General features: G+C 44.6%; 1 protein-coding gene across 3 annotated transcripts in view; it reads right to left on the bottom strand.

Moving 5' to 3' along the window:
• Positions 1-26402, bottom strand: part of LOC110535611 (rab effector MyRIP) — a 153270-nt gene that overhangs the window by 15870 nt on the left and 110998 nt on the right. For all 3 annotated transcript variants that reach the window (XM_036935342.1, XM_036935344.1, XM_036935343.1), the window contains exons 4-8: positions 15444-15580; positions 5442-5522; positions 2736-2833; positions 2456-2536; positions 1740-1913 (exon numbers count right to left, since the gene is read on the bottom strand). In XM_036935342.1, the coding sequence (XP_036791237.1) occupies positions 1740-1913; positions 2456-2536; positions 2736-2833; positions 5442-5522; positions 15444-15580 (571 nt within the window). The remainder of the gene's footprint in view (positions 1-1739; positions 1914-2455; positions 2537-2735; positions 2834-5441; positions 5523-15443; positions 15581-26402) is intronic.

Genomic DNA, 26402 nt, shown 5'->3' with positions numbered 1-26402 from the left:
ATATTATAGTGGAGCTTACTGTATTGTAGTATAGTGCAGTATAGTATAGTGGAGCTTAATGTATTGTAGTGTAACATAGTATATTATATTGGAGCTTAATGTATTGTAGTGTAGTGCAGTATATTATAGTGGAGCTTACTGTATTGTAGTATAGTATAGTATATTATAGTGGAGCTTAATGTATTGTAGTGTAGAATATTATAGTGGAGCTTACTGTATTGTAGTATAGTATAGTATATTATAGTGGAGCTTACTGTATTGTAGTGTAGTGCAGTATAGTATAGTGGAGCTTAATGTATTGTAGTGTAACATAGTATATTATAGTGGAGCTTAATGTATTGTAGTGTAGTGCAGTATATTATAGTGGAGCTTAATGTATTGTAGTGTAGTATATTATAGTGGAGCTTAATGTATTGTAGTGTAGTGCAGTATATTATAGTGGAGCTTAATGTATTGTAGTGTAGTATAGTATATTATAGTGGAGCTTACTGTATTGTAGTATAGTGCAGTATAGTATAGTGGAGCTTAATGTATTGTAGTGTAACATAGTATATTATAGTGGAGCTTAATGTATTGTAGTATAGTATATTATAGTGGAGCTTACTGTATTGTAGTGTAGTATATTATAGTGGAGCTTACTGTATTGTAGTATAGTGCAGTATAGTATAGTGGAGCTTAATGTATTGTAGTGTAACATAGTATATTATAGTGGAGCTTACTGTATTGTAGTATAGTGCAGTATAGTATAGTGGAGCTTAATGTATTGTAGTGTAACATAGTATATTATATTGGAGCTTAATGTATTGTAGTGTAGTGCAGTATATTATAGTGGAGCTTACTGTATTGTAGTATAGTATAGTATATTATAGTGGAGCTTAATGTATTGTAGTGTAGAATATTATAGTGGAGCTTACTGTATTGTAGTATAGTATAGTATATTATAGTGGAGCTTACTGTATTGTAGTGTAGTGCAGTATAGTATAGTGGAGCTTAATGTATTGTAGTGTAACATAGTATATTATAGTGGAGCTTAATGTATTGTAGTGTAGTGCAGTATATTATAGTGGAGCTTAATGTATTGTAGTGTAGTATATTATAGTGGAGCTTAATGTATTGTAGTGTAGTGCAGTATATTATAGTGGAGCTTAATGTATTGTAGTGTAGTATAGTATATTATAGTGGAGCTTACTGTATTGTAGTGTAGTGTAGTATATTATAGAGGAGCTTACTGTATTGTATTATAGTATAGTATATTATAGTGGAGCTTACTGTATTGTAGTGTAGTGCAGTATAGTATAGTGGAGCTTATTGTAGTGTAACATAGTACATTATAGTGGAGCTTACTGCAGTGTAACGTATAGTGGAGCTTTTTGTGGAGTTTTATAGCCTAGTGTAGTGAAGTGCATTTTGCTGTAGTGTAGTGTAATGTAGCGTAATATTGTGTAGTGTATTGCAGTGAAGTGTAGGGAAGTATAGTGTAGGGTAGCGTAGTGTACTGTAGAATACTGTAGCGTAGTGCGTTGAGGTTCAGTATAGTACAGTGTACCATAGCTTAGTTGTATGTAGTGTAGTAAAGTGTATTGTAATGTAGTGCAGTGTAGTGCAGTGTAGTGTAACGTATTGTAATATAGTGTAGGGTAGCGTAGTGTAATGTAAAGAAGCAAAGTGTAGCGTAATGTGGTGCACGGTAGCGTAGGGTAGCATAGCCTAGTGTAGTGAGGGCTTCCACCCAGACTGACCCAGAGGGAGTAGGAGCTCTTGAGGTGGGCCTGGTTGGCCTGGGCCAGGGTGCTGTGAGGGTGCTGGCTGGGGGAGGACAGCTCACTGCCCTGAGGCTGACCCTGGCTCGCTCTCTGGGGCCACACAAAGTCATACTCTGTCTGCATCTCGGAATGCTTCCTCCTCTGGATGATCTGGGAGAGAGAAGGAGAGGGGGGAGAGAGAAGGAGAGGGGAGAGAGAGAAGGAGAGGGGAGAGAGAGAAGGAGAGGGGAGAGAGAGAAGGAGAGGGGAGAGAGAGAAGGAGAGGGGAGAGAGAGAAGGAGAGGGGAGAGAGAGAAGGAGAGGGGGAGAGAGAGAAGGAGAGGGGGAGAGAGAGAAGGAGAGGGGGAGAGAGAAGGAGAGGGGGGAGAGAGAAGGAGAGGGGGAGAGAGAAGGAGAGGGGGAGAGAGAGGAGAGGGGGGAGAGAGAGAGGAGAGGGGGGAGAGAGAGAAGAGGGGAGAGAGAGAAGAGGGGAGAGAGAGAAGAGGCGGGAGAGAGAAGGAGAGGGGAGGAGAGAGAGAGAAGGGAGGAGAGAGAGAGAAGGGAGGAGAGAGAGAAGGAGAGGGAGGAGAGAGAAGGAAAGGGGGGAGAGAGAAGGAGATGGGGGAGAGAGAATGAGAGAGAGAGATACAGAATGAAAGAGGGCAATGCTAAGGTGATGTCACTAAAAACTTCACACCAAACATAAAATGTACTTTTTGTACGATGGTTGTGGCCAGTTCTTCTATAAGCTCTTCTTTGTGGTCCCGTAGGTAGCGAGCCTCATTCTGCTTCTCCTGCAACACAGACGTCAAAGCCCAGTCAGAACTACCGTAAAACAAAGCTTTTCTACAAGCACTAAAACCAAACCCTCATCCAAATAGCTCCAAACCAAAAGAGACAGAAAGACAGACATGGAGAGAGAAAGAGAGAAAGAGAGAGGGATGGATGGATGGGTAGAGAAAGAAGGGAGGAAGAGAAGGAGTGTTGCCTCACCAAGCTGTCACTGAATTCCTCTGCGTTGGCGATGGCTTCCTCTATGGCCTCCTCAGCAACGCGCAGGGCAACCGTGAGGGTCTCTGCCATGCTGTGTCCTGCCAACACACGCACCAACACGTTTACTTACAGCGCTCTCAGGAGTGGTCATTACCTAAATGGCAGATTTAATTAGAGATACAGTATACTAGACAAACAAAACATTACCGCTGCAGAGAGACTGCAATTACTGCTGTCAGTGTGTGCGCGTGTCTCTCTCTGTGTGTGTGTGTGTGTGTGTGTGTGTGTGTGTGTGTGTGTGTGTGTGTGTGTGTGTGTGTGTGTATATATATATATATACACACACACACACACAGTGCCTTGCGAAAGTATTCGGCCCCCTTGAACTTTGCGACCTTTTGCCACATTTCAGGCTTCAAACATAAAGATATAAAACTGTATTTTTTTGTGAAGAATCAACAACAAGTGGGACACAATCATGAAGTGGAACGACATTTATTGGATATTTCAAACTTTTTTAACAAATCAAAAACTGAAAAATTGGGCGTGCAAAATTATTCAGCCCCTTTACTTTCAGTGCAGCAAACTCTCTCCAGAAGTTCAGTGAGGATCTCTGAATGATCCAATGTTGACCTAAATGACTAATGATGATAAATACAATCCACCTGTGTGTAATCAAGTCTCCGTATAAATGCACCTGCACTGTGATAGTCTCAGAGGTCCGTTAAAAGTGCAGAGAGCATCATGAAGAACAAGGAACACACCAGGCAGGTCCGAGATACTGTTGTGAAGAAGTTTAAAGCCGGATTTGGATACAAAACGTTTTCCCAAGCTTTAAACATCCCAAGGAGCACTGTGCAAGCGATAATATTGAAATGGAAGGAGTATCAGACCACTGCAAATCTACCAAGACCTGGCCGTCCCGCTAAACTTTCAGCTCATACAAGGAGAAGACTGATCAGAGATGCAGCCAAGAGGCCCATGATCACTCTGGATGAACTGCAGAGATCTACAGCTGAGGTGGGAGACTCTGTCCATGGGACAACAATCAGTCGTATATTGCACCAATCTGGCCTTTATGGAAGTGGCAAGAAGAAAGCCATTTCTTAAAGATATCCATAAAAAGTGTTGTTTAAAGTTTGCTACAAGCCACCTGGGAGACACACCAAACATGTGGAAGAAGGTGCTCTGGTCAGATGAAACCAAAATTGAACTTTTTGGCAACAATGCAAAATGTTTTGTTTGGCGTAAAAGCAACACAGCTGAACACACCATCCCCACTGTCAAACATGGTGGTGGCAACATCATGGTTTGGGCCTGCTTTTCTTCAGCAGGGACAGGGAAGATGGTTAAAATTGATGGGAAGATGGATGGAGCCAAATACAGGACCATTCTGGAAGAAAACCTGATGGAGTCTGCAAAAGACCTGAGACTGGGACGGAGATTTGTCTTCCAACAAGACAATGATCCAAAACATAAAGCAAAATCTACAATGGAATGGTTCAAAAATAAACATATCCAGGTGTTAGAATGGCCAAGTCAAAGTCCAGACCTGAATCCAATCGAGAATCTGTGGAAAGAACTGAAAACTGCTGTTCACAAATGCTCTCCATTCAACCTCACTGAGCTCGAGCTGTTTTGCAAGGAGGAATGGGAAAAAATGTCAGTCTCTCGATGTGCAAAACTGATAGAGACATACCCCAAGCGACTTACAGCTGTAATCACAGCAAAAGGTGGCGCTACAAAGTATTAACTTAAGGGGGCTGAATAATTTTGCACGCCCAATTTTTCAGTTTTTGATTTGTTAAAAAAGTTTGAAATATCCAATAAATGTCGTTCCACTTCATGATTGTGTCCCACTTGTTGTTGATTCTTCACAAAAAAATACAGTTTTATATCTTTATGTTTGAAGCCTGAAATGTGGCAAAAGGTCGCAAAGTTCAAGGGGGCCGAATACTTTCGCAAGGCACTGTATATGTATGTATGTATATATATATATATATATATATATACACACACACACATGTGAGCGCATATGTGTTTGGGAGTCTGCTAGAGGGGCAGATAAGCACACTGTGGTCTTGTCATTTGCTGTGGTGACTCATGTCAGGGCTGGGGTGTAGTGTGGCTGTGGTGACTCGTGTCAGGGCTGTGGTAGAGTGTTGCTGTGGTGACTCGTGTCAGGGCTGTGGTGGAGTGTTGCTGTGGTGACTCGTGTCAGGGCTGTGGTGGAGTGTTGCTGTGGTGACTCGTGTCAGGGCTGTGGTGGAGTGTGGCTGTGGTGACTCGTGTCAGGGCTGTGGTGGAGTGCGGCTGTGGTGACACGTGTCAGGGCTGTGGTGGAGTGCTGCTGTGGTGACTCATGTCAGGGCTGTGGTGGAGTGCTGCTGTGGTGACTCGTGTCAGGGCTGTGGTTGGAGTGCTGCTGTGGTGACTCATGTCAGGGCTGTAGTGGAGTGCTGCTGTGGTGACTCATGTCAGGGCTGTGGTGGAGTGCTGCTGTGATTACTGTGATTCACAAACACAAGTGGCCGACTGGGAGGGTCACAGACCTCTGGAACAAGAAGACCACGCAGCAGTGTGTGTGTGTGTGTGTGTGTGTGTGTGGTGTGTTGCTGTGGCTATATGCAATAAGCTAGTATGATGAAACAGATATAGCTAGTATGACCATTAATCATTGGTTGGGTTCTATATGAGGTTGTGTACCTTCACTCTGCCTGTAGAAGGTTGAGTCACTGCCACAGACGCTGCCATCATTGTCATTGCTTCTGTCGTGAACACTGCTTTCTACAGGGGAGAAAGAGGCAGAGGTTAGAGGTCAGAGGTTAGCTACGGACTCTGCTGGGAGGAACCTCGGGTCACACTGAGAGCCTCACCTCAGCCTCATCAGCAGAGGAGAGCAATGATATGAAACAGGAGGAAACAGTAGAGCAGAGAACCTACGACACTGCTCCAGCTCATTTCAACACATCTCTTCTTTCAGCCGTGTGTAGTGTACTGTAGTGTATGCGTGTGTGTGTGTATGAACCGTGGGTGTGTCTGCGTAGTGTCGTCTCTTCATAAACCACACCATTTGCAGAGGGCCATTTGTTGGCAGATATGTATCCCATAGGGCCATCTGTTTTCTCCAGGAGGTCTTTCATCGACTTGTTAGTTCCTCTCACGGGAACAATCGACTTCCTTCAATTAGCAGCTAAGATCCACAGCTCTGGGACGAACTCCGGTGGTACAGCTGAAATGATCACCCTGCCACAGCCTGTGCCTCTGAAGTACTGTGTGTGTGTGTGTGTGTGTGTGTGTGTGTGTGTGTGTGTGTGTGTGTGTGTGTGTGTGTGTGTGTGTGTATATATAGAGGCTGAGGCTGTGACGACTACAGCGGTGACACGAAACACTCGGAACCTAGCAGTGGGAGTCGCGGCAAGCCACTAGGACTCCTCTGAGTGTCTGTGTGCAGTGAGGCTGAAACTGCAGTGACATTTGGGACAGGGCGAGCAGACAGAGTTGCTTGTGTTGGTCTGTCCGTCTGTAGTGGGACTCTGCTTGGTCAGGCATAGGACAGGTTGACTTGTGTTTTAACCGTTTTAGTCCTCTCCGGCTGAAGAGGGAGTCATCAGCCTTTCAGTTCTTCTTTGATCCGAAAAGAACTCCCACCAATGTCTTCTTCATCCACATCACGGTCCTGTGTCCTCCCGGCCTTCCTCTTCCTCCTCCTCTTTCTGTCATCGTTCGACCATCCCGCCACTCCTCTCTGGAGTATGTTTGGCCATCTGATGGCTTGTTTTTTCCCCTCTGATAATAAGTGAGATTCGTGGCCCCAACAACTCCACCATGGCGTATGGTTTAAGTCAGCTTCCTGAATGCGTCTCAAACGCTTCAGGTCAGCTTCATTAAATGCCACTCCAAAGGCCTCGCTCTCCTCTGCTCTGTTTTAGATACAGCGTGTGTGTGTGTGTGTGTGTGTGTGTGTGTGCCTGTTCATTGTGACTTAAAGGAGAGATACAGCCAACAACAACAACAACAACAACAGCAGTATATTACCCAGCATTAATAAAGTCAGAAATCATGGACGCAGTTGGACAGGGAGATACACTGGCACCGCTGACGATGACCGCGTCCTAATGAAGGAAATGCAGCAACAACAACGGCCTGTAAACAAACAGGATCACAAGATGGAGGCCGCGTGGTATTTTGTTTACTGACGCTTTTCTGTTTCTTTCTTTCTCTCACTTCCCCTGTCTTTTTGTCTACATCTCTCTCGCCCTCATACACACGGCCACACTCTTTTTCCCCCCTCTCTATTTCCTTGTCACACACACGCACTTTCTGAGGATGCTGAGGATGTGAGAACTAGATGTATGGCAAAGTGAGTGATTCCCTGGGTAACAAGTGTCATTGTTGCAGGTGACCCCTGTCTGTCATCTTTCACAGCAATGTCCACCGCCTGACGCTTCACCGTCCAGGCAGACAGTCTGACAGACAGACCGAACACGTGAAACCCGCAGATTTTACCATGACACAACACCCCGCCACGCACTGTCATGACCCTCTCCTGAATCGTTTCGACCCTCCACGCCGAACAGACCCCCTCCCCACCTGCACTGGGCGTGTCCTCCTCAAACCAGGTAGCTTACGTCATCTCATGTCAGTTTATTACCGAGAGATGGAGAGAGATCTATCTTTACTGATCCTGTTTCATTTCTTCTCATTGACCACGGTCTCACCTTTTCCCCACAGGGAGGGGAGTCACTCGATATCACCATGACTACCCTGCCGACGGCAGCACCGGGCTGTGTGTGTGTGTGTGTGAGAGAGAGACACTCCTGTCGGTAAAGCTCCACTTAAAGGTAAAGTTCCTCCAGCAGCAGTCCAGACAGCTAGCTTTCAATTATATTAGAGCATCTGCCATCGTACGCTTTCCCAGCACACCGACACACACACACACACGCACAGGCACACACACACACAGGCTCACACACACACAGGCACACACACACACCAGGCACACCCACAACAGGCAGCTTTCAGCAATGACTGGGCCTTCATTTACACCCTGGCAGCTCACACACCAACAGTAAGAGAAAGAGAGAGAAAGACAGACGAAGAGAGAGAGAGCGAGCGAGCGAGCGAGCGAGAGAGAGAGAGAGAGAGAGAGGGCGGGGAGATTGAGAGAGCCAGAGAGAGGAAGTGAGAGAGAGAACAAGCGAGAGAGGAAGAGAGAGAGAGAACAAGCGAGAGAGGGATAGAAAGAGAGAGAGAGTTTGTGAATGAGAAATGCACAGACTGGGAGTTAACCTGACTGTTCCATCTGCTGCATGTTGTAGTGAAACATACTGGCCACCAGGGGCACTGCAGAACAGGTGCCATTAGGGATTGAGATGAGAAGGGCATGGTGGATTTCTGTTCTGTTCTCCACCTACCAATTGTGTTCTGACACTGACAACGCCTCTACAATAATTAGTTGGGTGGCACTGTGTGTGTGTGTGTGTGTGTGTGTGTGTGTGTGTGTGTGTGTGTGTGTGTGAGAGAGAGAAAGAGAAGAAGTGTGTGCGTGTATGTTGGTTTTTGTGTGTCCTTAAACGTTTTCAAACGTCTGACAGATAGTTAGTGACAGGTTAATATATCTTTGACACCAGAGTCACTCAAGGTCACATCATGACATCACCTCAAGCTTCTGTGGGACCGTAGCACTACACTATGCCATCCTGTAAACAACAAGCACACACATACACAAACCCGCGAGTGCATACGCACAAGTACGGGGACACAGACGCACAGACCACACACACAAAAACACAAATGTGCATATGTACATAAACCCCCACACACACACAAACCATTCACAAACATGCACAATCCGTTCACAAAAAAACACACACAACTACTCAAGTCCTGACAGACATATCGCAGATACACTCCTGGTGCTGCATGTCACCGATGTGACAGCGCTTGGCATTGCGTGTTTCGCCACAGACACACACACACACACACATTTCAGGACAGGGCTGTGTGTGAGTCACTAATGTTCTAAAACCAGAGACAGCAGCAGGAAGCAGGAGAGAGACAACAAGGTCAACAGTCACTGATTCACTGGGTTGGCTAGAGCTATACGTATAGTACCTATTAGAGGTTGACCGATTAATCGGGGCCGATTAATTAATTATGATCGATTTCAAGTTTTCATAACAATCAGAAATCTGTATTTCTGGACACCGATTGTTTTAATTTTTTATCTTTATTTAACTAGGCAAGTCAGTTAAGAACACATTCTTATTTTCAATGACTGCCTAAGAGCGGTGGGTGGGTTGACTGTCGTGTTCAGGGGCAGAACAACAGGTTTTTACCTTGTCAGCTCGGGTGATTCAATCTTGCAACCTTACAGTTAACTAGTCCAACGCTCGAACCACCTGCCTCTCGTTGCACTCCACGAGGAGCCTGCCTGTTACGCGAATGCAATAAGCCAAGGTAAGTTGCTAGCTAGCATTAAACTTATCTTATGAAAAAAAACAATCAATCATAATCACTAGTTAAACTAGTAATATCGTCAACCATGTGTAGTTATCTAGCGTGTCCTGCGTTGCATATAATCGATGCGGTGCGTATTCGCGAAAAAGGCCTGTTCTTACGCCAATGTGTACCTAACCATAAACATCAATACCTTTCTTAAAATCAATACACAGAAGTATATATTTTTAAACCTGCATATTTAGCTAAAATAAATCCAGGTTAGCAGACAATATTAACCAGGTGAAATTGTGTCACTTTTCTTGCGTTCATTGCACGCAGAGTCAGTGTACATGCAACAGTTTGGGCATCCTGGCTCATTGCAAACTAATTTGCCAGAATTTTACGTAATTATGACATAACATTGAAGGTTGTGCAATGTAACAGGAATATTTAGACTTATGAATGGTTCCGTATTTCACTGAAAGAATAAACGTCTTGTTTTCGAGATGATAGTTTCCGGATTCGACCATATTAATGACCTAAGGCTAGTATTTCTGTGTGTTATTATGTCATAATTAAGACTATTTGATAGAGCAGTCTGACTGAGCGATGGTAGGCACCAGCAGGCCCCTAAGCATTCATTCAAACAGCACTTTCGTGCATTTTGCCAGCAGCTCTTCTTTGTGCTTCAAGCATTGCGCTGTTTATGACTTCAAGCCTATCAACTCCCGAGATAAGGCTGGTGTAACCGATGTGAAATGGCTAGCTAGTTAGCAGGTGCGCGCTAATAGCATTTCAAACGTCACTCGCTCTGACATTTTTGACATGCGTTTTTCTGGATTTTTGTTGTTGTTATTCTGTCTCTCACTGTTCAAATAAACCTACCATTCAAATTATAGACTGATAATTTCTTTGTCAGTGGGCAAACGTACAAAATCAGCAGGGGATCAAATACTTTTTTCCCTCACTGTATATCATTTTGTAATTTGGGTGAATTATCCCTTTAAAAATGGCAACGGCGTTAAAACCAACCTTCATTCACCTGTGATTGTCAAGTGGGCGGAAAGTGTTCTATTACTTTCAAATACTATCTGCTCTTTTCGAAGGCGCTTGACTTTTCCTCTAGTTTGTCAAAAGCTCCTCAACTCAAACCAACAGCTGTAGTCAGATCTCCCCACTTTCAGATCAATCGAGGTATAGTTTGTTATGTCAACAAAATGTGCCTTCATACATTGTGGGCTCAGATCAGTGGTGTAAAGTACTTAAGTAGTACTTTAAAGTATTTTTTACTTAAGTCGATTTTTGGGGAGGCATCTGTACTTTACTATTTATATTTTTTGACAACTTCTACTTCACTACATTCCTAAATAAAATAATGTACTTTTTACTCCATACATTTTCCCTGACACCATACTTGTTACATTTTGACAGGAAAATGGCTCAATTCACACACTTATCAAGAGAACATCACTGTTCATTCCTACTGCCTCTGATCTGGCAGACTCACTAAACACAAATGGGTTTTTTGCAAATTAATGTCAGAGTGTTGTAGTGTGCCCCTGGCTATCCGTAAATAAATAAAAATACAAGAAATTGTGCTGTCTGGTTTGCATAATATAAGGAATTTGAAATTATGAATACATTTACATTTACTTTTGATACTTAAGTATATTTTCAAAACAAAATACTTTTAGACTTTTCCTCAAGTAGTATTTAACTGGATGACTTTCACTTGAGTCATTTTCTATGAAGGTATCTTTACTTTTACTCACGTATGACAATTGAGTACTTTTTTCCACCACTGGCTCAGACAAATACAACATGTCTTCATCCAGTATTTCTACAGCACCATGGCCTTGAACCATTATGGGTACATCTTTACAGTCTCTCCCCTTTCAATCTAATATACGAGGAGGAGGAGGAGGGAGAGCACACTCAGAATGGTGAAGAGGACATTCTCAGGGACAACGCACATGGCCACACAAACACGCACGCGCCGCTACGGTGTGATGCAGTGGTGCGTGCTTGTGACTCTCATGCAGTATAATCTGTTCAGCTCATCTGAAATGGGAGCCCCTGCGGCAGCTAGCAGCTCATCCCATTTTGTCCCTGTGTGATATAAGAGTGGCAGTGAGAGGAGAGGAGGAGAGAGGGGAGGATAGGGGATCAGATGGGGACAGCTGGGAAGACAGATTGGGAGAGGAGGGCCCTTTGGACTGTACAGGGACACAGACAGACAGTGGAGCTGATTGGACCAACAGCCACCAGACAGGTGGACAAAGAGTCACCAGTCAACACAACAGTAGTGGAGCTTTGATACTCCTAATCCTTCAAACAGTGATGTACAGTGCCAGTCAAAAACAACGACTCATTCAAGGGTTTTCCTTTATTTTGACTATTTTCTACATTGTAGAACAAAAGTGAAGACATCAACACTATGAAACATCACATCTGAAATCATGTAGAAACCAAAAAAGTGTTACATACAAAAATATATTTTATATTTGAGATTCTTCAAAGTAGCCACCCTTTGCCTTGATGACAGCTTTGAACACACTTGGCATTCTCTCAACCAGCTTCACCTGGAATAACTTGCAACAGTCTTGAAGGAGTTCTTACATATGCTGAGCACTTGTTGGCTGCTTTTCCTTCACTCGCTGCAGAATGCTGTGGTAGCCATGCTGGTTAAGTGTGCCTTGAATTCTAAATAAATCATAGACAGTGTCACCAGCAAAGCACCCCAGACACCATCACACCACCTCCTCCACGATGCACGGTGGGAACCACACACGTTGAGATCATCCGTTCACCTACTCTGCGTCTCACAAAGACACGGCGGTTGGAACCAAAAATCGAAAATTTTGACAGATTTCCACTGATTTCCAGATTTCCACTGGTCTAATGTCCATTGCTCGTGCGTCTTGGCCCAAGCAAGTCTCTTCTTATTGGTGTCCTTTAGTAGTGGTGTCTTTGCAGCAATTCGACCATGAAAGGCCTGATTCACACAGTCTCTTCTGAACAGTTGATGTTGAGATGTGTCTGTTACTTGAACTCTGAGAAGCATTTATTTGGGCTGCAATTTCAGAGGCTGGTAGCTCTGATGAACTTATCCTCTGCAGCAGAGGTAACTCTGGGTCTTCCTTTCCTGTGGAGGTCCTCATGAGAGAGAGTTTCATCCTAGCGCTTGATGGTTTTTGCGACAGCACTTATTTGAGCTGTTCTTGCCATAATATGGACTTGGTATTTTACCAAATAGGGCTATCTTCTGTATGCCATCACAACTGATTGGCTCAAAAGCATTAACTTCTTTGGGATAGGGGGCAGCATTTTCACTTTTGGATGAAAAGCGTGCCCAGAGTAAAACTGCCTCCTACTCAGTCCTAGATGCTAATATATGCATATTATTGTTAGTATTGGAAAGAAAAAACACTGAAGTTTCTAAAACTGTTTGAATGATGTCTGTGAGTACAACATAACTCATATGGCAGGCCAAAACCCGAGAAAAAATCCAAACAGGAAGTGGGAAATCTGAGGTTTGTAGTTTTTTAACTCAGCCCCTATCGAATACACAGTGGGATATTGGTTGTTGCACTTCCTAAGGCTTCCACTAGATGTCAACCATCTTTAGATACTTGTTTCAGGCTTCTACTATAAAGGAGGGGGGAATGAGGGCTCTTTGAGTCAGTGGTCTGCCAGCAGCATCGATCTCAGTCACGCGCATTCACATGAGAGGTAGCTCTCGTTCCATTGCTTTTCTACGGAATTCTCCTGTTGGAACATTGTTGAACATTTATGATAAAAACATCCTAAAGATTGATTCTATACATAGTTTGATATGTTTCTACGACCTGTTATATAACTTTTTGAACTTTCGTCTGGACATACACGCGCGTTTTGGATTTGTTTACCAAACGCCCTAACAAAAGGAGGTATATGGACATAAATTATGAACTTAATCAAAGAAATCAAACATTTATTGTCGACCTGGGATTCCTGGGAGTGCATTCTGATGACGATCATCAAAGTTAAGTGAATATTTATAATGCTATTTCTGACTAATGTTGACTGCGCAACATGGATGGATATTTCTTTTGGCTGGTTTGGGCTCTGAGCGCCGTACTCAGATTATGCTTTTTCCGTAAAGCTGTTTTGAAATCTGACACAGCGGTTGCATTAAGGAGAAGTGTATCTAAAGTTCCATGCATAAAACTTGAATTTTCATCAACATTTATAATGAGTATTTCTGTGAATTGATGTGGCTCTCTGCAAAATCACTGCATGTTTTGGAACTACTGAACATAACACGCCAATGTAAAATGAGATTTTTGGATATAAATATGCACTTTATCGAACAAAACAATTGATTAATTTTCTCTATTTGCGCTTATTGTGACTCCTCTCTTTGGCTGGAAAAATGGCTGGGTTTTTCTGTGACTTGGTGCTGACCTAACAATCATTTGTGGAGCTTTCGCTGTAAAGCATTTTTTGAAATCAGACACTGTGGCTGGATTAACGAGAATTGTATCTTTAAAATGGTGCCTAATACTTGTATGCTTGAGAAATTTGATTTATGAGATTTTTGTTGATTTGTATTTGGTGCCCTGCAATTTCATTGGCTGTTGGCCGGTAGCGGAACCCCATTCCCAGACAGGTTAAGGAAAGAAATTCCACATATGATCTTTTAGCAAGGCACACCTGTTAATTTAAATGTATTCCAGGTGACTACCTCATGAAGCTGGTTATGAGAATGCCAAGAGTGTGCAAAGCTGTAATCAAGACAAAGGGTGGCTACTTTGAAGAATCTCAAATATAAATTATATTTTGATTTGTTTAACCCTTTTTTGGTAACTACATGACTCCATGTCGGTTATTTCATAGTTTAAGAAAGAGTAACTGTAGAAAACAGTCAAAATAAAATAAAAACCCTGAAATGAGTAGGTGTGTCCAAACTTTTGACTGGCACTGTAACTGCTATGACTAGCAGCTGTTCCGGGTAGGATGGCGAAGAAAATACAGTGGCCCTATTCCTGCCAAGACGAGCACCATTAGCACTGTCACTAATAGTAGGCTTAACGGCCATGTTGGACACTTTTGCCAGCCTGTTCCACATCAGCATTGGAAGTCAGAGGTGTACCCCTCTGTTCAATCACCTCGTCCCTTTAAAAGGGTCAATCTGGGATTTGAAAATACATTTTTTTTTACTTTTAATTGATGATATAGAGAGCTATTAATTATTGATGTATATAAAACTTTTAAAAACCCCATCGCACCGCTGTCGTTGTTTGAATTCCAGATTGCCCCTTTAACCCGCTGTGCTATACCACGGTAATATCCCCTAACTCTATACACTCCGACCGACCAGGCTGATGGGGGTAGGGGGAAACAATGGCATCTGGATTATGATGCTGTTCCCACAGCAGGAACTAATCATTCAGAGGCCAAAGTGGCCCAGGCCACTGAGGGGATTTACGACCCAGCCAGCAGAGCAGCTGCCGCCCCCATCACCACCACCCCACCCAGGCCTAGCAGCATGGCCACTCTCTTCTCTCCCCCATTAGGCTTACTGAGCAGCAGCCGTAACGCTAGCTGTCTGCTAATATTACACAAGGATTACCCCTCTCAAACCTCAGGGATTAGTACCATCTACTGTGTCCAGGAGGCTGGCCAGTGGTGGATGATGAGTGTGTTTGGGTATAAAAGAGAGATGACGTGTGTGGGGGAAGGGGGGTGAGGGAGTGAGTGAGTGGGTAGAAAAAGAGATAATGTGTGCTTACGAAAGAGAGAATGTGTGTGTGTGTGTGTGTGTGTGTGTGACAGTCGGTGTTAGAGGGAAAGCGGGGCTGTGTATATCCGATGGCCATTGCTTCTGTTTCTCACCACATGACTTGTGAGGCAAGGGACTGTGGTTCTCTCTACTGTATATGCGCGAGTGGAAATGTGACGCGAGACCTTTTGCCCCCTGTAGTTGAGTTACTGACTGAGAGCTGTTAATGCGCATTAACCAACATAGCACACATAATGGGCCAGGCAGTAGTATAGACAGGGGCCATAGAAGCCTAGAGAGATATTTGGTCATTAAATTAAGCTGGACCAAGGCACTCTTCATATAATTAAAATTATATACTTTTTTGGGGTGGAATGTTCAATAGGTATTTTAAACTCCAGAGATATGACACTGTTATGCACAGGAAGACAGAGAGAGGGAGAGAGTTTGCTTTGGACTGACGCAGTCATGAAAGGCCACGAGGAGGCTTTTACATGTACCTGGTAGATCCAAGATGCCTCCTCTCTCCACTATGTGATTCCTGTAGAGCGTCTTCAGAACCTTGGCACTGCCGAACCTCTTGAAACGGCTCTTCACGTTGTTATAGTACCATTCTAGAGACTGGGTCCGCAATATCCTGGAGAGGAGAAGAAAGACACAGAGGAGAGAGAACGAGAGAGAGAAGGGAGAGAGAGCGAGAGAGAAGGGAGAGAGAGCGAGAGAGGAGAGAGAAGGGAGAGAGAGCGCGAGAGGAGAGAGAGAAGGGAGAGAGAGCGAGCGAGAGAAGGGAGAGAAGGGAGAGAGAGTCAGTGAAATTAAGCATGGCACAGTAACGAGGACGGAGAAAAAGCATAAAGGATCCAAGGAAAATGTCTAATCACGGCCGAGTCATACTTTGGCACAGCGTCAACAAAGCCATGTGAAAACTCTGTTTAATTTGACGTCTCTGTATTACTGTGGCAGAGCGATGACTACCGTTTCTCTCTTTCAGACAACCCTCTGGGAAACAAACTCTTTCCCTTGTGAACAGAGGTCAGTGAGAGAAAGCTGGCTTCTGTCCTGTTCCCCGTCCATGGGGCTACATCTCAAATGGCACCCTTTTCCCCTACTTACATTACAACGAGCCCGTCCTCCTATAGCTCCTCCCACCAGCCTCCTCTGAAACCCATAGGGCTCTGGTCAAAAGTAGTGCACTATATAGGGTAGAGGATGCCATTTGAGATGCAGCCCATGGTGTTATGCCACCACGACTGGCATTGTATCTACTGAGCCATGTAAGCAGTCAACAGTCCCATTCACAGCACCTCTCCAGCACTTCTATGTGAATAATTGCCTTGTTAATCCGATGATCCAATGCCATTTGAGGGTATTGTGTGTGTGTGTGTGTGTACAGTGCATTCGGAAAGTATTCAGACCCCTTGACTTTTTCCACATTTTGTTACGTTACAGTCTTATTCTAAAACTGATTAAATAAAATGTTTATACATTTTCCCCAAATTCTGAAAAACGTTTTTGCTTTGTCATTATGGGGTATTTTTTGTAGATTGATGAGGGGGGGGAAATTATTTAATCAATTTTAGCATATTTTAGCAAAATGTAGGAAAAGTCCAGGGGTCTGAAAACTTTTGAATGCACTGTATTGTGTATTGAATGCACACTGTGTTGTGTATTGACTGTGCGTGAATATGTATTGTGTGTGTGTGTATGTGTGTGTGTGTGTGTGTGTGTGTGTATTGTGAGTACGTATTTTATTTTTAATTTAAGTAGGTAAGTCAGTTAAGAACAATTTTTTATTTACAATGACGGCCTCCCTCGGCCAGACCCTCCCCTAACCCGGCCAATTGTGCGCCGCCCTATGGGACTCCCAATCACGGTCGGTTGTGATACAGCCCGGAATCGAACCAGGGTCTGTAGTGACGCCTCTAGCACTGAGATGCAGTGCCTTAGACCGCTGCACTACTCGGGAGCACGTACGTGCGTTTTGTGTGTGTGTGATTGGATGCCCCACCCTTTTCCCCACGGCTTGGTGTGGATCTGGAGCCGGAGTGTGTTTGACGGGGCGCTAGCTGCTCATACTGACCCGACTGCTGTGGTCTGTGTGTTATGTAAGCAGTCATTTATGTTGGAGTGTGTTCTGGTTTACGAAACATGAGGGAAGTGCTCGCCTTGCGCCTGTGTTGCATGGGATTGCGTGAATCTCTGCCAACTTCGTGTTAAATCTCTCCCAAACCACCACCCGCCCTATTTCATTCACACAGTGGAAAAACCCTGGTCACATACTGCTCACGTAATGACGGACAAAACGTACTCACACGTGCGCAAACACACACAATACATACACTGAGTGCTGTGCCTAATCTGTTCATTCTATATCGGGATGGTTTCTGCATGGAAAAGTTTTGGATGGGCTGTTTTTTCATGTCGCCTATGTTCAAGTCCCTCCTCCCAAAAAATGATAATAATCATTTGGAAATACTTTTTGGGATGGAAAAACTCAGATATGCAGTCTATACTGTAGATAAGCATAAGCCATGGCACAATGTGTAGAATGGCAGGAAATGTGCTTTAAAACAGCCACAGTGTGTCATTGCGGCGAACAGGAGGGCCTTGAAAATGTTTGGTCAGTGACCGCACCATAGGCCACGCCCGTGACCACGCCCATCGCCCGAGGCCCATTTTGATCCAGAAGAAAACCTGTATATAGGTTATATACACTGCTCAAAAAAATAAAGGGAACACTTAAACAACATAATGTAACTCCAAGTCAATCACACTTCTGTGAAATCAAACTGTCCACTTAGGAAGCAACACTGATTGACAATACATTTCACATGCTGTTGTGCAAATGGAATAGACAACAGGTGGAAATTATAGGCAATTAGCAAGACACCCCCAATAAAGGAGTGGTTCTGCAGGTGGGGACCACAGACCACTTCTCAGTTCCTATGCTTCTTGGCTGATGTTTTGGTCACTTTTGAATGCTGGCGGCGCTTTCACTCTAGTGGTAGCATGAGACGGAGTCTACAACCCACACAAGTGGCTCAGGTAGTGCAGCTCATCCAGGATGGCACATCAATGCGAGCTGTGGCAAGAAGGTTTGCTGTGTCTGTCAGCGTATTGTCCAGAGCATGGAGGCGCTACCAGGAGACAGGCCAGTACATCAGGAGACGTGGAGGAGGCCGTGGGAGGGCAACAACCTAGCAGCAGGACCGCTACCTCCGCCTTTGTGCAAGGAGGAGCACTGCCAGAGCCGTGCAAAATTACCTCCAGCAGGCCACAAATGTGCATGTCTGCTCAAACGGTCAGCAACAGACTTCATGAGGGTGGTATGAGGACCCGATGTCCACAGGTGGGGGTTGTGCTTACAGCCCAACACCGTGCAGGACGTTTGGCATTTGCCAGAGAACACCAAGATTGGCAAATTCGCCACTGGCGCCCTGTGCTCTTCACAGATGAAAGCAGGTTCACACTGAGCACGTGACAGACGTGACAAGAGTCTGGAGACGCCGTGGAGAATGTTCTGCTGCCTGCAACATCCTCCAGCATGACCGGTTCGGCGGTGGGTCAGTCATGGTGTGGGTGGCATTTCTTTGGGGGGGGGGGGGGGGGGGGGGGGGCGCACAGCCCTCCATGTGCTCGCCTGTAGTGTGGTTTTCCACTTTAATTTTGAGTGTGGACTCCAAATCCAGACCTCCATGGGTTGAAAAATTTGATTTCCATTGATTTGTGTGATTTTGTTGTCTGCACATTCAACTATGTAAAGAAAAAACTATTTAATAAGAATATTTTATTCATTTAGATCTAGGATGTGTTATTTTAGTGTTCCCTTTATTTTTTGGGGCAGTGTATATAAATTATATCCCTCACTGCCCTCATGGAAGTGAGTCAGAGTGTGTGTGTGTGTGCCAGACATCAGTGTTTGTGTGTGTGCCAGACATCAGTGTATGTGTGTGTGTCAGACATCAGTGTGTGTGTGTGTGTGTGCCAGGAAGCAGTGTGTGTGTGTCTCTATGCCAGCATGAGACAAACCAGATACATACAGTACATAAGCTGCTAATAGAGGAATCATGAGTGCCTTTGAAGGTCCTTGGGTTTTGTAGGCTCTCATCCCTCCCTCCATCCCACCCTCCCTCTGTTCTCTGTGGACTTATTATCCTCCTCTCCCTCTATCAGCTGGCCCGCCAAACGCGCCCGGCCTCCTTAATTCACGCCCGGGGTCACCCAGGTTCCAGTAATGGCTGCCGGGAGCAAGCGAGAGCAGAGCGCCCAACTGAAAAGGCCCGGCTGGTTTTTATCTCTGGCTACTTGCTTCTCACTGCCGCCGCACAGCCAAACAGGAAATAAATGAACGAGCAACTGAAGAGAAACAGGGGAGAAATACACATGGTTTCTGTGCGATAAGGCTTAAAGTGTCACAGAAGTTGAACTGGGACTCCAGGAGGTATACACTGAGGGTACGAAACACATGAGTATACAAAATATTAAGGACACCTGATTTCTCCATGAGTCAGACTGACCAGGTGAAAGCTAAGATCCCTTATTGAGGTCACTTGTTAAATCCACTTCAAAATCAGTGTAGATGAAGGGGAGGAGACAGGTTAAAGAAGGATTTTTTTTAGCATTGAGACATACACTACACGACCAAAAGTATGTGGACATCTGCTCGACGAACATCTCACTCCAAAATCAGGGGCATTAATATGGAGTTGGTCCCCCTTTGCTGCTGTAACAGCCACCATTCTTCTGAGAAGGCTTTGAACTAGATGTTGGAACATTGCTGCTGGGACTTGCTTCCATTCTGTCACAAGAGTATTAGTGAGGTCAGGCACTGATGTTGGGTGATTAGGCCTGGCTAGCAGTCGGCATTCATCCCAAAGGTGTTCGATGGGGTTGAGGTCAGGGCTCTCACACCGATCTCAACAAACCATTTCTGTATGAACCTTGCTTTGTGCATGGGGGCATTGTCATGCTGAAACAGGAAAGGGCCTTCCCCAAACCGTTGCCACAAAGTTGGAAGCACAGAATCAACTAGAATGTAATTGTATGCTGTAGCGTTAGGATTTCCCTTCACTGGAACTAAGGGGCACTAAGAAATATGAAAAACAGCCCCAGACCATTATTCCTCCTCCACCAACACTTTACAGTTGGCACTATGCATTGGGCAGGTAGCTTCACACCCCTCCAGCCGATGCTTGACATTGCGCATGGTGATCTTTGGCTTGTGTGTGGCTGCTCGTCCATGGAATCTCATTTCATGAAGCACCCTTTCCACTTCACAATAACAGCACTTACAGTTGACCGGGGCAGCTCTAGCGGGGCAAAAAGTTGACAAACAGAATTGTTGGAAAGGTGGCATACTATGAAGGTGCCACATTGAAAGTCATTGAGCTCTTCAGTAAGGCCATTCTACTGCCAATGTTTGTCTATGGAGATTACATGGCAGTGTTCTCGATTGTATACACCTGTCAGCAACGGGTATGGCTGAAATAGGCGACTCCACTAATTTGAAGGGGTGTCCACAAACTTTTGTATACATTGACAAGATACTCCCGTGTAGTTCTAGGCTGATTCCTCACCGTTCTCATGATCATTGCAACTCCACGAGGTGAGATCTTGCATGGAGCCCCAGGCCGAGGGAGATTGAGAGTTATTTTGTGTTTCTTCCATTTGCGAATAATCGCACCAACTGTTGTCACCTTCTCACCAAGCTGCTTAGCGATGGTCTTGTAGCCCATTCCAGCCTTGTGTAGGTCTACAATCTTGTCCCTGACATCCTTGGGGAGCTCTTTGGTCTTGGCCATGGTGGAGAGTTTGGAATCTGATTGATTGATTGCTTCTGTGGACAGGTGTCTTTTATACAGGTAACAAACTGAGATTAGGAGCACTCCCTTTAAGAGCGTGCTCCTAATCTCAGCTCGTTACCTGTATAAAAAGACACCTGGGAGCCAGAAATCTTTCTGATTGAGATGGGGTCAAACACTTATTTCCCTCATTAAAAGCAAATCAATTTATAACATTTTTGACATGCATTTTTCTGGATTTTTTTTGTTATTCTGTCTCTCACTGTTCAAATAAACCTACCATTCAAATTATAGACTGATAATTTCTTTGTCAGTGGGCAAACGTACAAAATCAGCAGGGGATCAAATACTTTTTTCCCCTCACTGTAAATATTCAGACCTTTTGCTATGAGACTCGAAATTGAGCTCAGGGGCATCCTGTTTCCATAGATCATCCTTGAGATGTTCCTACAACTTGATTGTGGTAAATTTTACCACAGGTAACTTTTACATGTGGTAAATTCAATTGATTGGACATGATTTGGAAAGGCACACAGCTGTCTATATAAGGTCCCACAGTTGACAGTGCATGTCAGAGCAAAAATCAAGCCATGAGGTCGAAGGAATTGTCCTTAGAGTTCCAAGACAGGATTGTGTAGAAGCACAGATCTGGTGAAGGGTACCAGAGGATCTGCAGGGAAGAATGGGAGAAACTCCCCAAATACAAGTGTGCCAAGCTTGTAGCATCATACCCAAGAAGACTAGAGGCTGTAACCACTGCCAAAGGTGCTTCAACAAAGTACTGAGTGAAGGATCTGAATAATTCAGTTCTTTATTTTTAATACATTTGCAAAACATTTTTTTTTTCACTTTGTCATTATGGGATATTGTATGTACATTGAGGGGGGTAAAAACAATTGAACCCCATTTTAGAATAAGGCTATAACATAATGTGGAAAAATTCAAGGGGTCTGAATACTTTCCGAATGCACTGTAGAGTATAGATTGTGTATGAGTGCCATTCAAGAAAATATTTAAGTGCCTTTGAACAGTGTATGGTAGTATTTCCCGGGCGCAGCGGTTTGTGTCAAGAAATGCAACGTTGCTGGGTTTTTCACGCTCAACATTTCCCCGCGTGTATCAAGAATGGTCCACCACCCAAAGGACATCCAGCCCACTTGATACAACAGTGTGAAGCATTTCCGTTCTGCATCAGTGGGCTCAACTAGCAGCCCTCCCCTCCCTGTGCCTGTCACTCAAGACGAGTAGTGAAACAGATGGGGGACAATGTACAGTTCAGGTTCGGCATCTGATCCATCTCTCCTCCTCCCTTACAGGCTACTCAAGTGTTAGGCTACACACCACACGAACCCTCTCAAATGAAATCAAATCATGTCAGTACACAAACCCTCTCAAATGTAGTAAAATCATGTCAGCACACTAACCCTCTCAAATGTAGTCAAATCATGTCACTACACGAACCCTCTCAAATGTAGTCAAATTAAGTCAGTACACAAACCTTCCCAAATTAAGTTGGCTCTACTGTTTTCATGTATTTTCAGAGCGTGCTGTGATTTATGAAACATGACATTCTGTCTCGTGGGTTTATCCCACGAATTTCAGAGAGCGAAGTGGATAAGGGAAGGAGGTTTCGGTCGGCACCCTACTGCTGCAGCACAGTTCCTTTGTGCTGATCCATATCCCGTAATGAGGTTAGGAGAAAACAAAACGTATTCCAGACTCACATGAATAAAGGAGCGGGATTCTTCGGGAGAGTCTCTTCTCCCCGAACCCCCAGCACCCTGCCTTGGAGCTTGGGAGGGAACAAGCTTCCCTCTCCTTCTTTACTCTCTCTCTCCTCTCTTCTTCGATCAATTTGCACATCTAAATGTGATCTAAATAAAATATGTTGGTGAAAGAAAAATGTGTAGGGGAAAAAAAAGGCCTCTGATGCTTTTCCAAGGACCCCACTTCCCCTGGCAAAAGGAACTATTACCATAATTGACTTGTAGGAGGGGGTGGAGCAGGCAGAGGGATGGGTAAAAGTGGCGCTTCCTCAACATCAAAGATCAAATCTCTTTCCGCTGCTCTGAACGCCAACAGACGATCTCTCTATATAATGAAACAAAATAAGATGTGGGGGTGAAATGAAGCAGCTCTGTGTTTGATGATTAGTTTGGGATTTTAAAGTTTGAGGAGGAGATCATCTCATGATTTTTTACATCTTAATGAGTCTGCTGTGAGATGTTTGAAGGGTTGGAGTGTTCGTGGGGATCTGACCATTTCATTCCACGGAGAGGCTCGAGGTTCAAGTTGTGTGTCAAAGAAAGGTTTTTTCCCCCACTGTCTGCGAAAAAGCAAGAAAAAAAACATCAACTCGGCAAAAAAAGAAACGGCCCTTTTTCAGGACTCAGGATTTGGATTTTTACAAATTAACTTCACAGATCTTCATTGTAAAGGATTTAAACACTGTTTCCCATGCTTGTTTAATGAACCATAAACAATTCATGAACATGCGCCTGTGGAACGGTCGTTAAGACACTAACAGCTTACGGTAGACAATTAAGGTCACAGTAATGAAAACTTAGGACACTAAAAGAGGCCTTTCTACTGCCTCTGAAAAACACCAAAAGAAAGATGCCCAAGGTCCCTGCTCATCTGCATGAACGTGCCTTAGGCATGCTGCAAGGAGGCATGAGGACTGCAGATGTGGCCAGGGCAATAAATTGCAATGTCCGTACTGTGAGATGCCTAAGACAGAGCTACAGGTAGACAGGATGGAGAGCTGATCATCATCGCAGTGGCAGACTACGTGTAACAACACCTGCACAGGATCGGTATTAATGCTGCAGTAGTTTGTGTCGGGGGGCTAGGGTCAGTTTGTTATATCTTGAGTACTTCTCCTGTCCTATTCGGTGTCCTGTGTGAATTTATGTGTGCTCTCTCTAATTCTCTCTTTCTTTCTCTCGGAGGACCTGAGCCCTAGGACCATGCCTCAGGACTACCTGACATGATGACTCCTTGCTGTCCCCAGTCCACCTGGCTGTGCTGCTGCTCCAGTTTCAACTGTTCTGTCTTATTATTATTTGACCATGCTGGTCATTTATGAACATTTGATCATCTTGGCCATGTTCTGTTATAATCTCCACCTGGCACAGCCAGAAGAGGACTGGCCACCCCACATAGCCTGGTTCCTCTCTAGGTTTCTTCATAGGTGTTGGCCTTTCTAGGGAGTTTTTCCTAGCCACCGTGCTTCTACACCTGCATTGTTTGCTGTTTGGGGTTTTAGGCTGGGATTCTGTACAGCACTTTGAGATTGAGATATCAGCTGATGTATGAAGGGCTATATAAATAAATTTGATCGGTACATCCGAACATCACACGGGACTGGTACAGGATGGCAACAACAACTACCCGAGTTACACCAGGAACGCACAATCCCTCCATCAGTGCTCAGACTGTCCGCAATAGGCTGAAAGAGGCTGGACTGAGGGCTTCTAGGCCTGTTGTAAGGCAGGTCTTTACCAGACATCACCGCCAAAAACTATGGGCACAAACCCACCATCGCTGGACCAGACACGACTGGCAAGAAGTGCTCTTCACTGACGAGTCGCGGTTTTGTCTCACAAGGGGTGATGGTTGGATTTGCGTTCATCATCGAAGGAATGAGCGTTACACCGAGGCCTGTACTCTGGAGCAGGATCGATTTGGAGGTGGAGGGTCCGTCATGGTCTGAGGCGGTGTGTCACACCAGCTGGTGGCCACACCAGATACTGACTGTTACTTTTGATTTTGACCCCCTCCCTTTCATCAGGGACACATTATTCAATTTCTGTTAGTCACATGTCTGTGGAACTTGTTCAATTTATGTCTCAGTTGTTGAATCTTGTTATGTTCATACAAATATTTTGAGTTGATAAAAAAAATGGAATTTGGAGGATCACGTGACCCTTGAACGAGATGGCCGCATGAACTAAGAGCTCCGCACAAGTAGTTTCCAATTCCTAATCTTACCTCCACTCCAAGTTCACACTCATTTAGCTTTAGTAAGAAAAAGTCATGGCGGCTACAAAAGGCGACACACACTACAGGTGACATTTTTACCTGGACTCGAGTATTAGCGACGGAAAAAGCCTCCAAGAAGAAGCTAGCTTCAGAAAAAACGAGCGCCATTAGCCAGGAGCAAGAGAACCCGCTCCCCCACGAGGCACAACGAATGCCAACCTCGCACTCTGTCGAAGACATCCTTTCTGAGTTGAGATCCCAACGTACAGAACTAAACACCAAGTTAGATGCCATCAACTCTCAGCTCAGTGCGATAGGGGGCAAGGTGACAATCCTGGAAAACGCTTTGCCTGACATCAACAACAAGATAACCATAAACGCGGGGCGCCTGGACGAGGCAGAGGGGCGAACCCTATCCATGGAAAACTTATTGACAGATGATATGGAAACAATAGCATATGCTAAAAAGAAAATCGAGCATCTGGAGGAGAAAACAGAGGACCTGGAAAACAGGGGGCGAAGGAATAATTGTGTTCTATTCAATCTGGGCGAAAAAGAAGAGGGAAACATGCCACTGATCCGCTACCTGCAAGACAAACTTCCCGAGTGGCTCCACCTGCCCACCGACAGGCCCATAGAACTCGAGAGAGCTCACCGAGCACTGAGGCCCCCACCAGCAGCCAGACAACCACCGCGCCCAATCACCATACGTTTCCTGAGATTCACCGACAAGGAACGAGTCCTACAGGCGGCGAAAAACAACACCATCACAGTGGGAAACGCCAAACTCGCTTTACACCAGGACCTGTCAGCTGGAATACGCCGAAAACGCCGAGAATTTGACGAAGTGAAGAAATACTCCATTGACCGAGGCATTTTCAGGGGATTCAAATACCCAAACGAGCTCAGGATTCTTCACCAAGGAGCCTTGCGACACTTCAAAACTCCCGAAGAGGCAAAACGTTTTTTGAAAGACAATCCTGGCCAATGAGAAACAGACCAATGACTAAATGCGATTAATGCCATTACTAAAGGAGGTAAGACGACATATAGCCGATATCCAGAGATCCACCCCCTAAATGTCATTATAGCCGTCCAATTTATATTTATTGTCCTTTAACTGAGAGGGATGGGCTGTATAGCCTAACCTAGGCCTACTAATGTTTCAGCCTACTTTTATTTCCCTGTTTTTTTTTTTGTTGTTGCTATTATTACCTGGGGTTCCCTATGTCACTTGGGGGAGGTATATGTAGGCTGGGCTATTGATTTTATTTTTCTCCCCTCTTTTACTGTGGTCTGGACGAGGGCAACTGTGTTATTTACTCAATGCGGGGTGGAGAGGATGAGGCATTTCTTTGGTGGGGAGAGGGAGACGTTGTGCGTTGCTAACTGTTCCCGGTTTTTGTTTTATTCGGAACACAGAATTGAGACTGGGCGGGGGGGTAATAGATCCAACGGGATGTGTCGAGTTGTTTGGGAACTCGGCTGGGGTGTTCAGAGATTATTATTTTATGTACACCATTTATTTTCCTTTTATGTGAACGCAGCTGTAATTACTATCCACTTTTACCCAGCGATGACTTGCACTAAAGTTCGATTACTGTTCGATGACGATGACTAGTACCTTAAATCTATTGACATGCAATAAAACGAAAAAAGATACTATGTGCTCTA

Source organism: Oncorhynchus mykiss, chromosome 11, assembly GCF_013265735.2.
Source record: "Oncorhynchus mykiss isolate Arlee chromosome 11, USDA_OmykA_1.1, whole genome shotgun sequence".
Lineage (NCBI taxonomy): Eukaryota > Metazoa > Chordata > Actinopteri > Salmoniformes > Salmonidae > Oncorhynchus > Oncorhynchus mykiss.
This window is presented reverse-complemented; position numbering and strand designations above follow the sequence as displayed.